Source organism: Lutra lutra, chromosome 16 (assembly GCF_902655055.1).
Source record: "Lutra lutra chromosome 16, mLutLut1.2, whole genome shotgun sequence".
Taxonomy (NCBI): domain Eukaryota; kingdom Metazoa; phylum Chordata; class Mammalia; order Carnivora; family Mustelidae; genus Lutra; species Lutra lutra.
The window spans coordinates 45461942-45485646 of NC_062293.1; the positions used below are offsets into that span (position 1 = coordinate 45461942).

Sequence of the window (23705 nt, forward strand, 5' to 3'; positions counted from 1 at the left end):
ATTCGTGTGCCTAGAAGCAGCCCTACCCTGGGACTGTTAGGTCACTGATGCTAATGAAGGCTTTTCTGCCCAAGACAATTTAGGACATAGTTGCCACTTGCAACAGCATTTGGAGCCTGTCCTTTGGGACCTGTGCCCCAAGTTGTCATCTCTGTGAAGGGTTTGCGACCCTTCTCCCTGACTTGAGCCAGTCACTAGTTGGCGTGCCCCGTGGGGTCGGCACTTCCCACCCCGGGCTGTGTCTGTCCGCCGGGCTGGGCTGAGGACCGCCAGGCAGCAGCTGGATGTCTCCCCCTGGCCCACAGCCCTGGCCATGCTGAGCAGCCCTGCTGGAGATCGCCAATGGGGGAGCAAGTCCAGGGGAGGCTCAGTCGTTAAGCATCTGCCTTCAGCCCAGGTCATGATCCCAGGATCTTGGGATTGAGTCCCACATGGGGCTCCCTGCTCAGTGGGGAGTCTGCTTCTCCCTCTCCCTCTCCCCCATTTTATGCTCTCCCCGCCACCCCACGCATGCTTGTTCTCTTCCAATAAATAAATAAAATCTTTTTTAAAAAAAGTAAAAAAGACCACATTGCAGCTACTGGATACTTCCGCTTTCCCTCAGGGAAGGAGCCCTGCCTTCTTCCTTCTGTGGACAAGGCAAACATTCTAATACCATCCTAATTCTAATACAGGACCACTGGCTACCTTTCAGGGGTCCTCTCCCTCTCCTAACATTCATGAGCAGATCAGCACTGGCAAACACATATTGCTTTATTTAGTGTTTCTCTGGATTGCAGAAGTGTCAGCAGTGGGCTGAGACCTGCCCCCAGGAGGACAGAGGCAGTTGGGCAGCTCCCAGGCCCTCTGGGGAGGTGGGGGGAAGCAGCAGAAAGAGGTGATGCCTCCGCAGCTCCTCCCGAAGCCAGCCTCCTCCCCGGGCTCCCAGGATGGGGAGGGGGTCGGGGCCAGGAAAGGCCTGATATCCTTGAACTGGGGCCAAAGTATATAGACAAGGTGTTTGTCATCCTAAGGCATAGACTGGGGCAGGAGTGCTTCTCCCACCTGTTGGCCCCCAAGGGTGATTGCTGGTTAGGGAGCCCCATGCACCCTTAAGATACGAGCCTGTCCCTGGGAGAGGCAGTGAGGTGTGCTGAAGACAGGGCTGCAGTCCCGTTTTGCCCCAACCTGCTAGATGAGGGGCAAGTCACTTCTTCTTGTGGGCCTCTGTCTCCTGCTCTGTCCCACCAGGAAGCTAGACTGCATGATCTCTGTGTCTGGCAAATTCTGTGGTCTAAAACTCCTTCCCCCACTCCAGGACATCCTCAGGCTGGGGTGAGGATTCTGAAAGGGTATTTTAAGGCAGGAAGAAGGGGGGCGCAGGCAAAGGTGGTCTCAGCCCCCAGCACTGGGGATGTCGGAGTGGGTGGCGAAGGGTACCAGTGGGCAGACAGGTGGACAGACAGAAAGGTGCCAAGGGAATGAGGAGAAGAGGGTGGCCTGGGCAGGAAAGAGGGCACCGGGGCCCAGACCGCCCAACCTCTTGGCTACATTCCCTGCCCTGCTAGAGTCAGGGAAAACACATCCAGTGTGTCTTGGGGATGGGCAAATGGCTTTTTTAAAAAATAGTTTCTTATAAAGCATCAAAAAATCTCAGAGAAAACCTCAGCAAAAGTTCCCTTCTCTCAAATATTTGGCATTGGCCTTGGGGCTGGCATGGCTGCCTCTGGCCCCGGCTTTCCTATTGCTGTGGCCCGGCCTGGCCCACATCTGGGGCAGCTCCCTGGCCCCCGCTGCTCCCTCAAGAGAGGGCTGAGCAAAAGGCAGGAATATGTAGGTGGGCTTCGAGGTGTCTCTGGGTCCCTGTCTAGAAGCTCGAGTCTTTGGTAAGTGGGAAGGGGAGGGGGGAGAAGCAAAGCGTTGGGAAGTGGAAAGGGGTCCAGTGGCGCCTTCATCACCGAGAGTTCAGCCGTGGGGCCACCTGTGGGCGCAGGGAGAGATACTCAAGTAGTGAGTAGGAAGCAGACAGAGGAGCTCTGGGTACATACGTACAGTGGTGGTCTGAGGGGTGGGTGCCTGGTGACCTCAGTCCTGGAGACTGATCCTACTCGCATAGGACTCCCCATCTTGCCCAAGTGGGCCTTGACTCCAGCAACCCCTGAACACCCCTAGGCCTTCCCCACATCCCCATGCTGCCATCTTTGTAACCATCGGCACTGTAGGGGCTCAAAGGGCCCTGGTCTCTGGGTCTCAATGTGTAATAGGATGAAAGAGGTAGTTTGGTGCCCCCCGCCCCAGGGACGAAGACCCGTGGATGGGGTGCCCAGGCTCTGCCAAGCTGCCAAGGAAGCGTGGCCACTCGAAGCTCACCCTAGCACTAGGGCTACTGGTAGGGAGGCAGGCTGTCACCCGCTGGTGCCACTCACCACAGCCAGGTGCCCATTCTTGGCCTTGGTGATGAGCAGTTCTGAGCCAGGCGTGAAGTCGATGGTGCCATCCCTGCCGGGACCCCCGGCGAAGGTGATGCTGGAAGGAAGGGGATGTGTGAGGGCCACCTGCAGGCGCACACGTGGGCCCCTCCCCACCCCCAACCGCCTCACCTGCCCTGGTTGATGTTGATGTTGTTCACGCAGTCGGCGCTGATCGCGGTCTTGGTCAGTGTCTCAATCACGTGGTCACTCTGCAGCACCACATCTCCCTGGGAGGTCGGGCGGGGTCAGGAGAGGGGTCGGGCCGCCCAGAGTTAAGGCACACACCGCTGCCCTGCCTCCCGGGCCCCAAAGACGTACCTTCTGCTTGTTGTCCTCCCGCTGCACGTGCAGCACGAAGAGACTGTCACTCAGGCTGCTGACGGAGATCCCTGAGGGGGAGGGCAGAGGTTAGGTGTTAAGGGTCAAGGGTCGGAGCTCCGGCCCTCCCTGAGCCACCCTGGGCTCCAACTCACCGGTCAGGTTGGCATAGTCAATCCTCTGCTTGACCTTGGCGTCCTCAACAATGACCACGGCACTGGGTGTCAGCAGCAGCTGCCGGGGGCGGGCTTTGTAGCCCTTGCGGTCGTACTTCACCACTGGGACGGCATACTGTGGGCGGTGGGCAGGGGGGAGTCAGGGGAGGGGCTGAGGGGGCTCCAGGGCCACCCGCTGTTTTCTGTCCAGGGCCTAAGCATCCCCACCTCCCCACCACAGGCCTCAGGCTGCAGAACCGGAGTCTCACCTGGATGGGCTCAGAGCCGAGGGCCTGCAGCACTTTGGGGCTGATCTCATCCGCACCTGCAACCCGGATAGGGGGGCAGGAAGTAAGAGGAGGGCAGAGGGGACCACGCCGGATGGTGCTGGAGGGTCGGAGCACTGGAAGTCAGGGGCTCACCAAGCCGCGTGCTGATGAAGAGCCTGGGGACACTCTGGGGGTAATTGTCCTTCTTGCCCCTGAAGATCTCACTAGCCACGGCTTTCTGCTGCAGCTGAGAAGGGGAGAGGAAGGGGGAGGTATTAGAAGGGATGGGAACCCTCATGGGGGCTGGAAGGCCAGGCCAGCCTCAAGAACTAAGCAAGCCTCTTGCCCTCTCTTGGGCCCCAGCACCAGAGGCCAAGCCCTGCCGCCCACACTCCTGTTGACCCCTCGTGTGCTTTGCCCCCATCCCCAATGACAAGGCAGAGGGCTTCCCAGAAGGGCATGACAGCACTGTCAGGGGCCAGGCTCAACTTTGGGGCTAAGTGTCCATCAAACCAGGCTCCTGGGCCCCCAATATTCAGCCCTAGCTTAGCATCTTGAAGCTGGCCGATTGCAAAACCAGCACATGTCATCTAGGCTGACGGGTCCTTTAACATGACCCCACACTGAATTGCCAAATACAGGGCACAGCGGTCACTGATGTCCATCTCTGGTACCACAGCAGGCATAACCACTGATCAGACTGAACCCGCAGTCTTTCCAACCCAGGGCTCTGGGGAGCCCCTACCAGTCCAGTGGTGCTGGCCGAGAAAAACAATCTTATCTGCCACCCAAAATCCATTCCAACCTTGGTTTCATACACAAGGCCAAACAGGGCCCAGGACCCATCTGAGGCCATGCTGCCCCCTCCAGGGCTAAAGTGCTCCTTCCTGGCCAGCACTCTCCGAGGGGTGTCCATAGCCTCCCTGACCCCCTGGCCGGTCCACGCCCCGCTCCCTGCTCTGCGCACCTGGTGCTTCCACTCGGGGCTAATACTCCGGCAGTACTTCCACACCATGTTCTTCATGCACAGCTCCCGTAGGAGCTCCGAGGCCTGAGGGGCACAAATGAGGTCAGGGCAACCGGACGCCCTGGCTTCCTTCCCTCTGAAGATACCTGGCAGATGCCTGCTCTGGGGGCCGCTGCCGAAGCGACACCCCCGCCACCTGGACAACCCTTTTATTCCTGAGTCCTTTCTCTCGAAAGAGCTCGTTCTCCATGGCCCAGCTCCAGTTCCCCTCCCCTGGGGAGTCCTCCAGATCCTTCTCTGGCCACAAGATTATTGGGGTGCCCTCGCCCCCCACTGAGTGCCTTCGTGGTCCCAAGGTCAGTGGGGAAGGCCACCGACCTCACGCAGGGCAGCCGGTGGTGTGGGCCAGGAAGTGTCCAAGACATTCTGGGGCAGATGCCGCCGCAGGTTGAGCAAAAAAGAGGTGCGCACGTGGTCCAAGAAGAAGGCATTCTCTGGGCAACGGGGTGCATGGCGCAGGATGAACCCGCGGATGAGCCTGGGGGTGGGGGCCCCAGAGGGGCAGTGGTGAGAAGCCTGGAGACCTCCGTCCCTCTCCCTGCTCTGCACCACCCCCTAGGCCTGCCCCCAAGCTCACCGCCTGATTGTCTGTGCGGCCCACTTTCTCTTGGCTGCCTTCCTCCGGCCCAGCGTTCCCCGCCACCAGGACTGGATGCAGATGGCTGTGGAGACCACAGGATGGCTGACCCTGACCTCCTTGCCTCAGTGGCCCACCCTAGCCCCAGACCCTGCCCCTCCTGCAGACCCTTGGGTCCCCCCAAACCTGATCGCTTCACCCGCAGGAATTTCTGTCGCCAGTGAAAGCCCCTCCAGGTGGCCTGGATCTTCGTGGCTGTGGTTGGGAAAGAAAGTCCATTGGCCAGAGCCCTAGGGCACCAGCTGGGGGTCTTGGGTTGCCCCAGCTCACCGAGGGGCATGAATGAGGGAGTGGCCCAAAGAGGGACTGATCAAAAGGATAGATAAGCAAAGAGAGAATGTGAAGGAGAGAAGGAAGGGGCAAAGGAATGAGTACTGCTAAGTCTGCATCCTGGGGCAGGGCTGGAGCTGGTGAGGAGGAGGGAAGCTGAATGTGGATGAGGCAGGGCCCCAATGCAGCGAATACTCTCCTGTTCCCCAGAACAGACCCCACTGGGACAGGAATGGTGGGGCCTCTCTCTCACCCAGGCTCTGCCGCCGGACTTCCAGGGCGTCCTCTGTGGCAAACAGGGTCTTGGGGAAGCGGATGAAGATCTTGGTCCTGAGAAGCAGCAGAGATCAGCCCCTGCCTGCCACCCCCGGGTTCCCCAAACACTGGGGACAGGCAGGCAACACTCACCTGCCCATCTTGTACTCCTCTGGCTTGTAGCCCAGGTGCCTGACCAGCACAGCCACCCCGTCCTGGGGCCGTCCTGCCCATGTGGGCCATGTCTCTGGGCACAGTGACTTGTATCTGGGGACAGGAGGGGCAGAGAGATACACCCAGTGCAACCCCACCCTCCAATCAGTGCCCTCCTCTGGGGGCCCAAGCCAGCTTTCCCTAGCACCTGCTGGGTACTCCCATCGCAGCCATGGAAAGCTGGGGAGTTTGCTCTGTCACCACGCCCATTTAAAAGAGGAAGAAACTGAGGCCACAGGGCTAGAAAGTGTCAGCGATGGAATTCACACCTGACTGACTCCCCAGCCCCTAGCTCAGATGAACCACAATGCTCCTGTATCCTTTCTGAGCTGATTAGAAACCCTGTCCTCTTCATAGGTTTCCCATCTCCTCTGGTGACAAGCATGTGGATGCCTGCCTGTGGATCCCCAACCAGGTGCTCTGTGAGAGCAGGGCTGGAAGGAGTTGGGGTGGGGTGAAGGGAGCTGATGTTCTGTCCACCTAGTTTGAGAGCAGGCCTGCAGAAGGGAGGGGCCCCTGGCATGCGTCCCACAATGGCTCAGAAGTTCAGTGTCCTAGTCTCCGAAATGGGGCTGACAATCCCTGTCCCGCTCTCAGGATCTAGAAAGCTCCTAGCCTCCTACTCCCTTTCCCACACGCTGGGCCAGGCCGTGCCCCTACCTCTGCAGGAAAGCTTCATATTTGCGGCGATAGGCAAAGCCGGCTCTGCGCACGCGCAGGTTCTCCATCAACCCTAGGTACTTCACCTGGTGCCGGATCAGCACTTCGTCAAAGCGGCCTGTGGGAGGGGTGACAGGGTGGTCAGCGGGCCCTCACAGATGGATGGCCCATCGCCTCTGCAGGGGAGACCCGGCTCTTGGTCTCGGGGTGGGCGGGGCCTACCGGGCTGTTTGGCGTCGTTGGGCTTGATGCAGCGGACGTAGGCGGGCTCCTTGGACTTGAGGATCTCCACCAGCTGCAGGAGGCTCATCCTGAACTGGGTGGCAACCTGGCCCACCAAGGTGAAGGGGAGGTTGGCCAAGGCCGCAGATCCCTGCAGCTGCCCCTCACTGGGCGAACCGCTGAACCGTGCAGAGGCCCCTTCCGGGAGCACAGCAGTGCCAATTCCCACAGCCACCCTGCGCCCCGCTTCTTTCTTCCTTCTGCCTCCCTCCATCCCAGCAGAGAAAGGGGCCAGACTGGGCTAAAGACTTCAACTTGGGAACCTCACTTCCATCTGAAAACCCTGCTCATGGGGCGCCTGGGTGGCTCAGTGCCTTTGGCTCTGGTCGTGATCCCAGGGTCCTGGAATGGAGCCCGGCATCGGGCTCTCTGCTCGGCGGGGAGCCTGCTTCCTCCTCTCTCTGCCTGCTTGTGATCTCTGTCTGTCAAATAAATAAATAAAATATTTTAAAAAAATAAAAATAAAAACCCTGCTCGGGGGTGCCTGGCTGGCTCAGTTGGTGGAGCACAGGACTCTTGATCTCGGGGTGGTGGGTTCGAGCCCCAACTTGGGTGTAGAGATTACTTAAAATTTAAAAAAAAAAATCTTAAAAAAAAATCATTAAAAACCCTGCTCAGGTCTCCCCACAACCCCAATTCTACATTTCCCTTTGATGCCTGCTCTTGCTCTTTCTAGAATTTCAAGGCCACATTCCTTAACAAAGCACCTTGCTCCTAGGCAGCCAAATTTTATCTCTGCACACTGCTCAGCAGGACCTCCAAGGGTCTCAGGACTGTGAGAGCAGCAGACCTGTCAAGAGATCTGCAATCCCACTAACGACAGAGGTGTATGCCTCGGGGTTCAAGAAGCATCAAGAAGGGGCAACTAGGGGCGCCTGGGTGGCTCGGTGGGTTGGGCCACTGCCTTCGGCTCAGGTCATGATCTCGGAGTCCTGGGATCGAGCCCCGCATCGGGCTCTCTGCTCTCTCGGGGAGCTTGCTTCCTCCTCTCTCTCTGCCTGCCTCTCTGCCTGCTTGTGATCTCTCTGTCAAATTAAAAAAAAAAAAAAAAAAAGAAGGGGCAACTAATCCAGTCTGTGGGGCAGGGGACATCAGAAAGGCCTGTCTAGACATGACCCTTGGGCTGAGATTTAAAGGATAAGTAGGAAATAGCCAGAAGGAAGAGAGGACAAAAAGGTATTCGGGCAGAGGACAACCTCCGCAAATGTTCAATGAACCCAGGGAGCTAAAAGCAGTGCAAGGACCCAGGTGGGGAGTCAACCAGATAGGATTAGAGAGGCAGGCAGAGGCCAATATCATGAAAGGGCTGGAGAGTCACATTAGGGAGACTGACTTATTCTGAGGGATAAAAGGGAGCCAGTGAGGAATCTGGAGTGAGGGAAGAGCAGGCACAGATCTGCATTCTGGACTATCTCTAAGGGCATCTGTGGAGTGTGGGTGGCAAGGGCAGCTAGGGAGCCAGGAGGGCAGGGAGTATGGTAGCTGGCTCAGGGGTTAAGGGGAGGAGCCGAGAAGGAGTTGAGGAGTGCTCAGGCAGCGGAAACTGCCAAGAGCCAGCAGCGATCTAGATGAGGGAGATGGAGGTGACTGAAGAGTCACAGAGGTTGCCCAGGTATCTGGCATGTGGCACTGGGCGGAGGGTGATCCTTGTCTTGAGTTAGGGACACAGAAAGAACGGGCCCATGGCACTATGCCATCAAGGGCCCATTTTAGACCAGTGGAGTCCAGCTTGCCAGGGAGCTGCTGGAGATCAGGACATAACACGAACCCGCAGCCGCTGGAGAGGCAGTGGTGCCTGTGTCCTCCCACAGCGGGAGGATGTGGGGTACACAGCAGAGAGCAGAAGCCTGGGGGTCAGACGCTGACCACCCATGGTCTCCACACCTTCCCTGCTGGCGTGTCTCAGCCTGTAAGCTTCCACGGCTTCCACCTCTGACACAGCATCTGGGCCCTCCTCCTGCCATACCCCACAGCCACACCTCTGCCCCAGGCTCACTGCAGCTCTCCCAGCATCTCACACCATGGGCCACACCTGCCCTTCCCAGCCGCTTTCCTCGATGATGTCACTCTCCTGTCTCCTAGTCTTTTCCGGGCTCTGTTGGTCTGTGCTGGGCCCCTCGCTGCCTACAGTGCCCTCCCACAGGTCCCTCTGACAAGCACCTACTCTGTCCCAAGTTATCTCAGATGCGTCCTTTTCTAGGAAGCCTTCCCTGACCGCCAATCCACACCGCCCCCCACCTCTCCACCAGGCAATTTGCTGTTCCCTATTCTAAGTTTCCAAAGCGCCCTGTGTGTATTGCTATGAAAGCACCTATTCATCTTGGCATCCTAAGTGCCTCGTAACATCTGATCCAAATGTCGGCTGAGTGGGTGGATGGACACCAGTGCCCACGCACAGACAAGTTCCCACAAGGACTCAGGTGTGCCCACGTGGGTCTACGCTTAGGGCCAGGCACGCTCAAAGCAGCACACATAGACGCGCCCCCGGGCAGCCACCGAGACGCAGACAGAAGTGTACCAGTGAACACACAGTGCCCGTGCACACTGCCAGCTCCTGGCTCATGCAGGCACACATCCACACATCCACAAACAAACGTGCATACACACACACGTGCCCCTCAGGTCCCACAGCCTCCACACCGTCTCTGGCCGCTTCTTGTCGCTGAGCTCACTCCGGTCAAAGCATTGGCTCATGATGGGATTTTCAGAGCTGCACATGGTCTGTGAGGGCAGAGCATGGTGGGGGGGGGGGGCGGTGGTCATGGTTAGGGCGTGGGGCAGGCAGGACAGATTCCTGGGGTGGGGTCAGTCGTGCCCGGACCCTAATCCCTCTCCCCAGTCTTCCTCACCTCCTTCAGGTTCCGGAAGAGAAGGTCATTGTTTTTATCCAGAAACCCTGGGAGAGGGGAGCGGACACAAAATGAGGGAGAGCTTCTCTCCCTGCCCACTGGAGGGACCCAGCTCCAGAATCCTCACCAGTCACGCTGTAGGTCACCTCTCCAGCATAGTGCAGAAGGCGGAACTCCCCACGTTCCAGAGATTTCCGGGTCCGCTGGTCAGCCAGCTTGTGCCTGGGGAAGGAGAGGAAGCTACAGATTGCTGGCCTGAGCCATGCCCCCATCTGCTGAAGAGGCTCGAGAGGAACGAGGCATCTGGGAAGGAGCAGGTACACCTGGGGCCAAGCCATAGCCCTCACCACCAGGCGGGAGACAGGGTGAGCCATCAGCCTCCAGGCACAGAGGCTGTCCCGGAGGCTTGGGGAGGCCTATACCCTTACCCAGGGTCCCACAGTGCCAGGACCAGGCCCTAAGCCTCCGCACTCCTGGCGCTCACTGGCCAGAGGGCTGCTTTCATTGCCTGGGGCTGTTGCGTGACTCTGCTCAGAGGGCTGAGCACTGCCCACTACATTTTAAGAATGAAATCCACCCCCAAAGATCACTTAAACCTTAAGCATGTTTCTATCCTTTAACCCATTGTCTACTTTTTTTTTTTTTTAATTAGACAGAGATTGCAAGTAGGCAGAGAGGCAGGCAGAGAGAGAAAGAGGAGGAAGCAGGCTCCCTGCTGAGCAGAGAGCCCGATGATGTGGGGCTCCATCCCAGGACCCTGGGATCATGACCTGAGCCGAAGGCAGAGGCTTTAACCCACTGAGCCACCCAGGCCCCTCCATTGTCTACTTTTAAGGACTATTCCAAGCAACTAACCAGAGAGATACAGGCAGATATTTAAGGCACCAAGATGTCTGTGGCAGCCTTGTTACCCAGCAGAAACCTGGAGGCTGGCCAGGGGCCCCCAGAGGCTGGGGGATCCGTGAATTAGAGCCACTGGAGGAAGTGTTTTGAGGAAATTTTTCAGTTCGATGATACGGGAAGATAGTCAGGATATAACATGATCCTGAACCTAAGACACAATAAGTTCTCAGCTATAAAGAAAAAAAAATGCCATATAGAAAAAGGCAGGAAGGAAATGCCTCAAATTGTTAAGAGCAATGACCTCTGGGTGACAGGATAACTAGTGGCTTTCGCACACATTCCAACTTTTCTCTAATGAGCAACATTATGTTTGCAATCTGAAAAAGGTTTTTCAGATATGATTAAGCAAAAAATGCTCGGGGCTTTGGCAGTCCACCGCTCCAGGCCTGAGTGCGAGCTTTACGGCTTACTGAGCACGGGATAATCTTGGACAAACTTCACCTCTTGGAGCCTCAGGAAAGTGGAGAGAGCACCGCAAGTCAGCCCTTCCAGGGTTGCGTGGGGTTAGAGGAGGTGAACGGAAGAGAAGCAGCAGGACAGAGCTGGGGCACAGGTGTGCTTGCTTCTCTTCTTCCCCTTTCCACTTGAGGGGATTCCTTAAAGAAAAAACCAACTTCCAAATAAGGAAACTAAAAAAATCTGTAGCAAGTTTCCCCTCTTAAACAGGAATCAAGAGGGAGCCACGCTCCTTTTAGCTTCTCACTTTGTGGATGCCCCGGCTGTGGCTCTGCATGTCCGTCCTCAACTTACACCTCCCCCAGTCATCTCCTTGTGGCCAGTGGTTTAGGATCCTGGGTGGGGCTCTCACGATTCACAGGCTCTGCCCCCAGGGGGCCCTTGTCCCTAAACTACTTTACCACCCCGCTTACTTACGTCAGGAAGTGCGGATGGTGCTTGATTGTGTCCTCCAGCTTCTCCAGGAAGGTCAGATCCGTGGCCTCCCCTGGGCGCAGACATTCCTCATCCTGGGGGTGTGGCAGAGGGCGAGGGATGTATCAGGGAAGAAGCTGGAGAGCACAGGAGGCTCAGAAGCATGGAGCCAGGAAGCATGGACGCAGGGGACCGGGCAGCTCGTGTGGAGGCTTACAGACCAGGCTGGCTCCTCACTTCACCCTCCACGCACAGCCCTGCCCTGTCCCGTCCCGGCTCAACACTGAGCTTGGGCCCGCTGTGGACATGCCTAAGAGAATGGGGCAGGGAGCAGCAGCCTCCCACCCAGCCTTTGGCATTAGGCCTTGGAGGAGCAGAGGACTCACCAAAATGGAGATGATACCCTTGAACTTCTCCTCCACCAGGTCACAGATGATCTTATTGTTGAAATATTGGACAGGCTCCCACTGAGGGGCAAAAGGGAAGGAAGGCATCATCCTGGGGTCCTAGGACCTCTTCCAGGAGACCCCAGTGCCTGGCTTCCTACGGGGTGTCCCCAGGGACAGCTGCAGGCTCGCACCCACCGCGATGCCCTCTGCCTCATATTCCTCCTGCTCCGACTTGAGGGTGAGCTCGATGAACAGCTGCTGCAGCTTCTCGTTGCAGTAATTGATGCAGAACTGCTCAAAGCTGCGAGGGAAACAGAAGAGCTCACAGTAGGTCGAGGGGGACACAGGACCAGGAGCAGCGGGGGACACAGGACCAGGAGCAGCGGGGGACACAGGACAGGAGCAGCAGGCAGACCGGACGAGGCCTCTGAGCAGCTAAGGGAGGACACGGGGCTGGGAACAGGAGGCGGGGGAAGAGGGGAGGGACCAGGACAGGGAGGAGAGAGAGGCAGGGGAAAGGGGGCACTGACCTGTTGTGCTGAAACACTTCAAAGCCATAAATGTCCAGGAGCCCAAGGACTGTGGTGCTCCGCCAGCTGGGGCTCTCAGCGTCCTAGGGCCAAGAGCGGGTCCCCATATTTGACGGCTCCCAGCCCCAGGCCTCCCTGCTGTTTCGGAAGCCACCCCGGGCCAAGCCCTCACCTTGGAGGCCAGCGACCTGTTGATCTTCCTGACCAGCCAGGTGAAAGTGCGACTGTACACTGCCTTGGCAAGGGCATCTCGCGCATATGCAGCCTGCTCCAGGTTCAGTGGGCTCAGGAGCTGCCGGCCAAGGGGAGATGGGAGATGGGAGATGCCGTGGACCCCTTTCCATCCCCCTCTTCTACGCACACAGCCTCAACACCAGAAACCCGTGACCACTCTGTCCTCCCCACCCCTGGTGAGCCTTGCGGGTGGGGGACACCAGGGGAGGCCATGGTGGCCCCATCAGAGGGAAGATGTCTTATGGACCAGAGGCCTCACTCCCGGAGGCAGGAGTCTCGGAGAGACCTGGGAGCACCCACCACCCTACAGCCCTGAGACAGAGGCCCGGCCTCACCTCTTCTCCCTTGGCAATAATCTTCCTGTGAGTCAGGGCTTCCCGCAATGTGGGGCCGTCCACGCCGAGCAGCTGCGGGGAGGGGTGGGCACAGTGAGCATACACACCTCCTGGCCCCCACTGCCCTGCCCTCCCCCTTTCCTCAGCCCGCTCGCTCACCCGGGTCAGGTACTTGAGCTGGTTCTCGGTGGTGACCTGGGCATTGCTCTCCTCGTCTGCGGCAAAGTGGATGTTGCCCAAATGCAGGACACTGGCCACAATACTGAGCAGGTCCTGGGTGAAGAGGGCGGGTGGGGGCACGTGCCGGGGGAAGTCATAGGAGGGGCAGAGAGCCCATGAGGGCCACTGATGGAGTGTGGGCAGGGGGGGCCAGGGTCTGAGAGAAGCAGTGGGCTACAGAAGATTTTCAGGGCATAGAGGAAGGAAAAGGGAAGGTCCCCAGCACCGGTCTCACCTCAACCTCCTCCTCAGTGAAGTCGATGACTGTCAGAGCCTTCCTGACCACCTTCCAGTCACTCTTGTCATTGATGGAGGAGACTTTGGCGCACTGGCCCTGGGGGGGCAGGGAGGGCGGAGCGGGGTTACAGGCTGTGGAGCCATGCGCCTAGGGGGCCATCCGCCCTGCCCGCCTGCTCCGCACCTTCACCAGGTACAGGTAGCTCTGGGGGTTCCGGTCCAAGCCCAGCCTGCGCAGCATGTCCTCCTCGCCGCCTTCCAGCAGCTGGTAGAAGACGTGGAAGTTCCTCTCGCCGTGGTTCTGGTGCACCACCCGGGACTTCTCCAGGAGGTAACTAAGGATATGGCCGCCTACAGGCGCACCCTGTGGGCAGGCAAGATGTGGCGACTGTTCAGGGCGCCTGGGGGTGGGCCCCGGCTTCCCCTCCTGCCTCGGCACTCCTGGCCTCTGATTCCAGTGCGGCCCCTGGCTGCATGGACTCAGGCGAGTCACCCCCATCTGGGCTCAGTGTTCTCATCTAAGAAACAGGGGCAGGCAGCCCCACTGACCAGGCCTCACCCCTTGGCTGTCCGACAGGCAGCTCACACCGACGGGCCTGGAACTGAACTCTTGGTGTCCCCCTCCTCAGACTAGCTCCTCTCTTCCCCTCTTGCCTGCTGGCCACTCTGCCCCTCTAGGTCTGTGGGCCAAGAAGTTTGCTGTCCTCCAGGAAGCCTCAGTTCTCCCTAACCTCATGTCTAGTCACACAGCTCATCCTGTTGCCATCACCCTCAAAACACCCAGAGCCTACGATGCCGCCACACTCAGTCTCAGTCCCGTCACCTTGACGTAATAATCGTCAGCTTCCTAACTGGTTTCCCTGCTCGGCCTGCTTCTCCTATACCATCTACTCTCAACAAAGCACCACAGGGATCTGTCTGAGAGAAAAGCCACATCATAACACGCTTCTGTTCCAAACCCTCCAGTGGTTTCCCTCCTACTCAGAGTTTTTTGTTTGTTTCTTAATTTCAAGTTTTTATTTAAATTCAAGTTCATTAACATCTACTCAGAGTTTTGTTTTTGTGGGGTGGTTGTTGTTGTTTGGCTGGTGCTGGTTGGCTTTTCTGAGAGAGAGGGAGAGGGAAAGAGAGAATCTCAAGCAGACTCCCCGCTGAACCTGGAGCCCGTTGCGGGGCTCACTCTCATTACCCTGAGATCATGACCTGAGCTGAAATCAAGAGTCGGGCGCTTAAACGAGCCAGCCAAGTGCCCCTCTACTCAGAGCTTCTAAAACAAGTTCTTATAAAGACCCAGAAGTGCCTGCACCATCCGGCCTTCTCTCCTATTCCTTGGTGCCTTGCTCACTGGCCTCCTTGCCGTCCTTTAACACACCAAACACCCCCAACCCCAACTTGTGCTGACTAGTCCCTCTGACTGGACTCTCTCTCCCAGGTTATCTGCCAGCTTGCTCCCCTACCTCCATCAAGCTTACCCCCCCCCATCAGTCTTTTACCAAACTACCACCTTCTCAGTGAGGTCTCCCCTACCTGCCTTATTTAAAAATAGCAACTGCCCCCACTCCTTACCTCATTTTATTTTTTGCCATGGCACTTGTCACCTAAATTACATTTTTCTGTTTAATGCCTATGTCTCTGGAGGCAGGATTTTTGTCTGTTTTGTTTCACTGCTATACCACCAGCACTTGGAATAGCACCTAGCACACAGTAGGCGCTCAATAAAGATTTGCTGGTACCAAAGGCATGGCAAGTGGGCGCCTACCAAATGGGACTCCCACTCCCCACGCCCCCTGCCCTGACACATCCACTGGTACCTTGAAGTCAAACTGCACATCCATGTACTTCCCAAACCTGCTGGAGTTATCATTCCGGAGGGTCTTGGCATTTCCGAAGGCCTAGGAGTGGAGGAGCGGGCATGAGGGATGTCTGGCATTGCCCCTCCCTCCCCGCAGACCCTTGCTGTCCCCTAACCTCCAGCACAGGGTTGCTCTGCAGCAGCCGGTCACGCACAGCACCACCCCTCTCCGGGGCTGGGCAGGTCTCGGCGTAGAACTGTAGCAGCCGCTTGGTGGCCTCTGTCTTGCCTGCCCCGCTCTCCCCGGAGATCATCACTGCCTGGTCCCGGCGCTCTGTGCGCAGTGCCCGGTACACAGTGTCAGCCACCGCAAACCTGGGGCAGAGGCTTGTTAGAAGAGCTCCGGTGGGGAGGCAAGATAGGAAGGGGAGGTGGATTCCCGTATCTGGTTGGAGTTGCCTTATGGGTGGGGTTTGGGGGGGACCCTTAAGGGCATGGGTCAAGGGAGGTCCTTCCCAGTTGAAGATGGGGATCACTAGCACTCTCAGATGGAGGATGGAGGAGATAGCTTAGGGGTGGGGGTCCTAAAGGTCATTTAGGTAGAGGTTGGGGTTGGGAGGTCCCTCAGAGGTGGGGGTCAGAGAGTCACTAAGGTTGGGGGGCCATGCCCAGGTAGAGCTGGGTGGAGAAGGAGCTAGGGGTGGGAGTTGGGGTGGGGGCTGGGGAGATCCCACCCCAATGGGGCTGAGAAACTGATCTTAAGTGGGGATCAGGGTCACTCTAGGGTGAGGGATTGTGGGACCCGTCACACATGTAAATAATGGTTCATCCCACATGGGAGGTTAGAGATATTCTAGAGGGAGGGACATGTGGGAGGTCAGGGGTATTCTAGAGCGAGGGTTGTGTGGGGTCATCTTAGGTGGAGATGGGCGGTCACTCCTGGAGAGGTTGGGGGTCACTCACAGGTGGGGCGGCACCTCGTAGAAGCTGACACCCCGGTAACGCTCCATGTGCTGTCGGCTATAGATCTGTAGGTCCCGGTAGGGGTTGACAGAGACCAGGACGGGGCCAATATAGGTCTGGGGGTTGGAGGAGGAGGGTCAGAAGTCTCTCCAAGAGGCTCCTGAGACCTCTTTCCCCCTCCGCCCTGTGTCTGTGCCCACCCCCCAGCACCACTACCCCCCGCCCCGCCTCTTCCCACATGGGCCTCACATAAATGAGATTCTCCCGGAACCGTCGCCGCAGGTTCTCGATGAAGGCGGCCTCACTGGTGAAGTTCTCCAGAAGCACGAAATCCTGTACCCCCACCCGGTCACGGGCGGTCAGGGCACTCTCCATGGTTACCCGCACCCCGTCACTGCCCAGGGCCTATGGGGAACACACCACAGGAGAGGGTCAGAGCCAGCAGGGTAAGGCAAGGCTGCTTCTCCTCCACCTCAGCCTGTGGGACACAGAGGACACCCAAGAGACAGACCGTGCTGGGTACAGTGGGGCTGGGTCACAGCAAGCTGTGGAACACTGTGGAAGGCACATGGAACGCTGAGGACATGGGTCACACAGAACAGAGACCAGGTGGGACACATGGGACCAGGACAAAGGACCCTGGGGCACAGAAGATCCAGAGGACATGTGAAGCAAGGCCACTGAATCCAGGCAGGCTCTGCTTTTGTGCAGAGAAAAAGGGGTCATGAGGAGAAATCCCTGGAATAATCAGAAGAATACTGTTGACCTTGGACAAATCTCCTTCTCACTCTGGCTTGCTTCCTCCTCAAGAAGGAGGAGTTGAGTTAGACCAGGTGACCTCAGGTCCCTTAGCTCTGGACCACGTGTGACAGGTGCTCTGGAGGACAAATGGCTCAGAGTGAATTCTGCAGGCAGGGTGGGGCCGCCTCTGCCACACGCGCCCAGCAAAATCTCCAGGGGGAGAGAGTTTAGGAACCAAGCAATAGGCCACCCCCAGACCACATGAGGGGGATTCCCCCCCAGGGGGCTTCCCATCCCAGCTGGGATGGGCACTCACCCCAGAAGCTGCGGGGGGGGGGGGGTGCTCCTTCTCATAGCTGGGCCACACCCTCTCCTCCAGCTGCCAGACTCCCCAGACACTTTCCTCCTGAGAGCCCCAGAAGCCTCAAGGGGGTGGGGATTTTACCACGGAAAGCCCAGCTGCCTCCAGAGCATACAGGCTCAAGGAGGCCCTCGCACCACGCCACACTCTTCAAACGGAGGGGGGGGCAGGGGGGACTCTAGGAAATCGACACGAAGAGTGTCAAGAGTTGGAGAAAAACAAGGTGGCAGTGGTAGGAACGGGCGAAGATCCCACAGAGGCCACCAATTCTCCTCCAACCATAGAGCACCCAGATCTCCGGTTTGGGGCACCCCTCTGGGTCTGGCCTGCCTCTCCCAGGCTTATCCCTCCCCCCCCCACCAATCCTGTTCTGAAGCTGCTGCCAAATCTGGCCGAAGCTCCCGCCCCCTTGCCCTCTGGGTGACGGGTCTCTGTGCTCTCAGCCCTCCCCGAGGGCTCCTGGCCCGGCCCTGGGTCCGAGCGCCCCGCAGCCCTCCCTGCTTCTGCCTCTTTTCCCTGCAACTTTCCGGGACGTTTTTCCACCCGAAATTCCTGGGCCGCGCCTTCCTGGCGGGGCCCAGGCGGCGCCGCGAGGCACAGAGGGACGCCCGGGACCCCCCGCCCTACCCGCCACCTCCGCTCACCGACGCCCGGTAGCGCATCCTGCCACGCCGGCCTGGCGCCCTGCTCCGCTGCCTGTGCTCTTCGTCCGGGGCTCGGCGGCCGCGGCGGCGGCGGCGGCGGCGGCGTCAGCGAGGGAGGGGCCGGCCCGCCCCCCGCACCGCCCCCTCGGCGAGCCTCAGGAGAGCGGGACTCCCCAGCCGACCCGCCTCCCTCGGAGTTCGGACTCGGACTCGGGGGTCCCAGTCCAGCTGGTGGGGGTGGGGCAGGAACTAGGGGGGATCTCGGAGCGGGGTGGAGGGGGGCGGGGCTCCCCGCCAGGCAGGGGCTCCGCCTGAGTCAGGTTTTCCAGGAGGGACGTCGTTGGTTCCAGGGTGGGGCCCGGAACCCGCGCGGCGGCCGCGTCTATACCGACCCGGAACTCATTTCCGGGCGGTGTCTACACTACGCACCAGGCCAGGCGCGCGACGAGGGTTGAGGCCCGTGGATCCTGGAGGAAGCAGGATTTCCCTCCCCCCTCACCCCAATCTCGAGTCCCGGGAAAGTTAAAAATAGATCGAAATGTCCAAATACGGCCGGCGCGCCCAGGCGGGCGGAGCCTCGGTGCGGGACACTGTCCACCCCTCTATACTCTCTGGGGGGTGGCCCTGTGTCTTTAAGCCCCAAGAAAATCTCTCTAGGTTTCCGAATCAGTACGGAGCGAACACCCAAGGGACAGGGACGGCCACAGGGAGTCTTTGCCGAACGCGGTCTGTGTCCTGCCCCTATGGAAGTCTCATTCCCATCTGGAAAATGTACGTCCGACTTCCAGCATTTGGGGCCTATACCCTTCTCCCCTATCCCAGACACCCCAACTAAGGCCTCTGTGCCTCAGAGGCTCCTCAACTCTCTTTCTCCTCTGGAGGGAGCCTCCCTCTCTGGTCCTTCTGGATTCCCCAGGACACCCTCCTTCTCCCATACCAGCCCAGAGCAGCCGCACCCTCACTGGGATCTTGGAGGCGCTTAAGGAGCGAACTCCAGCTTAGATCCCACCTCTAGTGGAGGTGGTGATGGCTAAAAGCCTTTGATGCTTGCAAAAGACTGGGCTATTTCTTACAAGCAGTATGACTGGGAGCAAGTCATTCGACTTCTTTAGAACCTCCTCTTCATCCTTAAAATGTGGCTAATATCTGCCTAAAAGGATGGTTGAGAAGGCTGAGATAAAAGCGCTAAGGCACTTCCCCGTCTCTCAGTAAGCACTTCCCTCTCTTGGCCTGATACTCATCCCACACGCGTTTGGGACAGACCTACTAAGAGCCAGGCCCCAGGCCAGACAGACACACTTCTTATCTATTGGGGAAAGCCCCTGAGGCGTGTCTGCCAGTTACAAAGAGCTCTCCAGAACTTCACCTGTTCCCCCACCCGACAGAAAAGGAACCCGAGGCGCAGTACGGCGGACACTGACTTGTCCTAGCGCGGGGTGGAGGGTGCGGGGAGGCAGAGTCGGGACCCAAAGCTCCAGCGCGCCCCTCCCTCCTACCCAGGCCTCCCCGAGAGCGGAGTGAGGCTGCGGCAGGTGCGGGCTGCAGCCTCGTGGGGAGGCTCATTACCTCGAGAACAACAGCCCTGCCAGAGCCAGGGCTCGGGGGACTCCGCGGGGGTGGGGGGGGGGGGGGAGGAAGGGCACCAGCTGGGAGATGGGGCCTTCTGCAGGGGCGAGGGGACTGGGTGCGCAGCTGGGAGATGGGTGGGAGCGGAAGGCGGTGGTATTAAACACCACCCACGGAGGCGGGCTCAGGGAGGAAGGGGACGCCCTCCGCGGTGCCCCCAGTTTTAAAATATAGAAGGGAGCGGAGAGGGGGACTCTGCCTGCAGCCCACCCAGGGCGGGGAGTGCCTTAGGGGGCTGGGGGGAACGAGGTCGAGCGATCCCCCACCACAGCACAGCCCTGCAGGGTGGGGGGGGGGCACCGGGATGGCACTGCGGCCGCAAGCGGGCACGAGGGGAGGAGCTGAGAGCGGGCGGGGCTTCGCGACCCAGAGACCGCCCCGCCCGCTGCCTCGTCAAGCGGCTGGAATGAGGGGAATCCGCGTGCGGAGGGGTCCTGCCGGTCACCCCCCCACACACCCCGAGCCGCCGCATTCCCGGGATGCCCGCTGGCTCCCCCACAGCCGCCGCCCAGCGGCGGAAGGAGGGGGCGTCTCTGCAGCCGGGCCGGCGGGAGGGGCAGCCCTAGCCCCGGCTCCGGCCCCCGCCCGCTCCGCCTCACTGGACGGGAGCGCCAGCCCCGGGGAGGGGGGCCGGGGGCGGGGAGCCGCGGGTGTGAGAGACACCGCGACGCAGGCGGTAGCGCCAGGCGCTTCCTGCATTCTCTGCGCTGTTTTACGGTATTCCCTTCAATGCCCTGAAGCCAAACCACGAGCTCTGTGCTATTACCCTCCTCCTACAGATGGGGAGACTGAGGCTGAGCAAGGGCATGACTTGCTCACGATCCCAGGACTAGTAGAAGGAGGGGTGGGATTGGAACCGGGAACGCCAGCACTCACTGCTTCCGTAGAGCTGCCCCACCGGAGAAAGAGGCTGGTGGATTTCTAGGCTTCCGCTTCTCGGTAAAGGTTAAGTCGCTACCCTGCCAGGCTGGGACCTTCCTCAGTAACCCCGTGACTGCAGTGCCCAGTATTAAACCCTGTCGGTGTTGTGTGACTATTGACATGTAGGCCTTAGGAGTAGCAGCTAGGAAGTGGGCACTGTTTTTGGGCTCCCACCATGGCTCTGCACCTACGGGCTAGCGACAGGCTGGGGAGAAGCCATGGCCACGTGAATGAACCAGGACTTGTTTCCCAAGAGTACCTCTGGGTCTCCTCCCACCCTTGTTGTTTCCTGTAAAGGCAGGACCAGCTGACCTGGTCATCCAGTGCCCTTTACCTAGTGTGAGCCAGGCGCCCTCTGGCCTGACATCTAGAGGAGTGGGGAAGGCAGTGGACAGCCTCAAATGTTCAAAGGGCCTCAAAGCACCATGCAGGTCTGAAGCATTCTGAGGACCATCAGATTTTTCTAAAAGCTGATCTCCACTGAGGCAGCTTCATGGCCTATTGGAGAAGCAGAAAGAACCATAGCCTATCTCCCCCACAGCGTAGTACTGGGCACAGAACAGGTGCTCAATTTATATTTACCAAAAATATCTTATCTTAGGTCTGGGCCCAGGCTGCCCCAACAGGGACTGTTTCAGACTCTAGGGAACTGTTGCAAGGGGCAGTGGAGGTGAAAGGTGGGGACCTTCCCTGCTCTCTACCTGATTGTTCACAGGGCCCTAGTCAAAGGCTATCCACTCTAGCTCTAGAACCATGAGATCTTGGGCTGCCAGACACTTCAGCCTGGGGGTCCAGCAGAAGTAAACAGAGCACCTTGCCCCCTGACCTCTCTTCTTAATTCAATATCCTATATGTAGAAAGGAGGGGGGCACCTCCAGATAGTCATCACCATCTGGCATCAAAAAGCCTCTTCCCCTCTCACCATTGCTCACACCAAGGAGTCGCCACCTGCTAGAACCTTCCCTCTGCTCCCCTCCTTCACTCTTCTGCTCCTGGATCAGGCAGCAACCTCCAAACTGCCCTGCCTGCTTTCTTTCCTCCAATCCGTTTTCCCACGACAGCCTGTAGTACTTACAAATGCATATCTGATCAATTAACATCTTATGTTAATAGAGTGTAAGTTTATAGGGCACCCTTCCGTGTGCCAAGCCCGTTCTTCACACCCAATGCATCTTGCCAGGTGCCTGCATATAGACTCCAGCAGTCCCCTGTGTCCTCAGTTTACCCCAGTACGCCTTTGTTCTTGTGTGACCCCAGGGGTGGCCCTCTCCAGTCCCTTCTCTCCCCAAGCCTCTCTCAGCACCACACACAGCAAGAAGGGTCTGCTCCTGCCCCTGTCACACGTGGCTCTCTCCCTAAGCTTCTTGCCTTTGCACCTGCACCTTTCTTGGTCCTGGGCACCCTTCTCCTCCCCACTTGACTGACTCTTAGTCATCCTTGAACACTCAGCTCAGGTTTCGCCTCCTCCAGAACCCCTTCCTGCCTCCCCCAATGCATAGCCCCCTCCTTATCACATCACGCTCTAATTGCCGGTTTTTCTCATTAGTTTCTCCCAGGAGACAGCTCCCGCCAGGGAGTACACCCGCGCGGCACACAGTAGGGGCTCAGGAATCCCTCGTGGATGCCTGTACGAATGAATGAATCACAGAGCCCAGAGCGTGCCAGGAGTTGAACAAGGCCGTGGGCCAACCATTCATTCTCTCATTCATCTCGGAGACCCTGGCCGCCGCACTCACAGGCTCCCAGAGGCGCGGGGAAACTGGCGCTGCAGGGCCCGGGATGGGGGGTGGGAGGGCGGAGTACGGGAAGGGGCGGGGCGCAGGCGGCCTCTCCGGAACCCAGAGGCAGAGCCTGGCTCTTGGAGGGGCCCAAAGGGCGCACAGAGTGCCTGGGTCCTGCGACCCCAGCCGCCCCTCCCCCCTTCACGTTACCCGCAAGTAATCTAAGTCTTCACGAGGCCGAATTCTGGGACCCCGCATAGGCTGGGCCGGGGCCGAGCGTCGGCCCCAGCGATCTCCGGAACGGCGACCCCCGCCTCCCGCACGGCAGGTCCAGGCCTGGCTTGGCGCCCGGCCGCCTGCCCTTTTCCCCTTCCCACCCGCCAGCGGAGCCCTCCCGGGACCACACGGCTTCTGCCCGCCCAGCGCCGGCGCCCCGCGTACCCACCGGCTCGGCTCTTCGGGTGCGCAGGCGGGGGCCAGGTTGGGCGGCGTGGCCGGCGCCGGAGTCCGCGGCCCCGGCACGCTCTCCCCGCCCAGGGCCCGCCCGGGGCCGGGCCGCGGCCTGTCGTCATCCCCAGCAGGGCCCAGACCCGGGCGCGCGCGCGCGCGAACACCCCGGCCCCGCCCCGGCCAACCCTGGCGGCGGCCCTCGGTCCGAGTCCGCTGAGACTTGGTGCCGCTCACTGTGCAACCAGCTCCCCGGACGCGGCGCGTCACGGTCACACACACGCAGACACTCACACACACGTAGACACGCACACACACACTCCCTCCTTCCTACACGCACAGAAACACACACACACTCCCTCCCTCCCTCCCTCCTCCACAGCCGGCCCCGTCGCTGCAGCGCTGGGTGGTAGGGTGCGTCTCCTCATTTTAGGGCCCTTTTGCAGCCTCAGAGCAAACCGAACGCTCTCCCCCCACCCCCTAACTCGCCCCACTTTTGCCAGGCCAGGTCGGTTCTTCCCCATTTGTGACTGTCTCCCTCGCCCCTCCTTCCCTGCTCAAGCTGCCGCTCTGAGCTGGCCAGTCCTAGCTCTTCGGGCCAGAAGAGACCGGAGGCATGCACCGAGCGTGTACTATGCGGCTGGAGCATTACATACACCACCAGTCCTTTGGCCTCAGAGCAGTCCTGTCACCTAGGTGTTATGCACAGTTCGTAGCCCAGCATTTGGAGGACCAGGGAGCTGGAGAAGAAGGGATTCAAACCCAGATCCCTCCTTTGAAAAATCCTGCTCTTCGAGGCACTTAAACTCTTACCCCTTCCTTCCATTTATCCCTTCTTGTCCAGTCTGTTCCTGTCCCTAGGATCAGAACCCCTCCCCACTGCTCACCTCTTTCCTGAGGGGTCTGCTTGAGGGAGCTGCTGGGCCCTGGGAAGATATTGCCACCCTTTCTCCCCTCCCAGAGCATCCCAGCTTACAAGCTTGCAGGGCCTGTGGGGGTGAACCACGCGGATGATCTCCCCAGTGGGGATCAGCTCCACTTGCAGTGCCATCCTGCCGTTGGAAAGCCACGGGTGCGCGCTGAGCGATGGGGCTGCGGAGCAACGACCTGCCCGCCCACTGGCTCGGGCTGCTCCCTGAGCCAGGAATCTGGTCTCACACTGGGATGGCCACTTGGTTCAGCTTCAACTCCAGCCCCAGGGGAGGTGTCTGGTCCAGCTCCTCAGGACACAGCTGGAGCAGCCCAGGTCTGATTGGGAGGCCTCTTGGCCCAGTGGATTGGGGCAGGAAGAGGAGGGGCTGAGGGACTGAGGAAATGCCTGTTGTCCCAGGTAACCAGAGAGGCTGATGCAGCCACTCGTGAGGACCCTGGCCTCCAGGTCAAAGGG

General features: G+C 59.3%; 1 protein-coding gene across 4 annotated transcripts; it reads right to left on the reverse strand.

Moving 5' to 3' along the window:
* Positions 1-735: 735 nt before the first annotated feature.
* Positions 736-23483, reverse strand: MYO1C (myosin IC). Of its 4 annotated transcripts, XM_047707734.1 has the most exons (33): positions 17604-17622; positions 16624-16734; positions 16107-16262; positions 15858-15973; positions 15071-15269; positions 14914-14994; positions 13287-13466; positions 13101-13199; positions 12806-12919; positions 12647-12718; positions 12250-12369; positions 12078-12160; positions 11743-11848; positions 11545-11625; positions 11162-11253; positions 9513-9607; positions 9386-9432; positions 9177-9257; positions 6477-6582; positions 6255-6372; positions 5535-5648; positions 5380-5456; positions 4983-5051; positions 4797-4881; positions 4538-4697; positions 4160-4243; positions 3346-3439; positions 3193-3248; positions 2924-3059; positions 2769-2839; positions 2580-2677; positions 2406-2505; positions 736-1960 (listed from the first exon to the last, which is right to left on the reverse strand). In XM_047707734.1, exons 3-33 carry the CDS (start codon positions 16230-16232, stop codon positions 1934-1936), a joined length of 3087 nt encoding a protein of 1028 aa, XP_047563690.1. In that variant the 5' UTR covers positions 16233-16262; positions 16624-16734; positions 17604-17622; the 3' UTR covers positions 736-1933. The 4 variants fall into 4 exon arrangements, with proteins under 4 accessions (XP_047563690.1, XP_047563687.1, XP_047563689.1 ...); XM_047707731.1 differs by lacking the exons at positions 16624-16734; positions 17604-17622 and adding an exon at positions 23295-23483; XM_047707733.1 differs by lacking the exons at positions 16624-16734; positions 17604-17622 and adding an exon at positions 22317-22455.
* Positions 23484-23705: the final 222 nt, after the last annotated feature.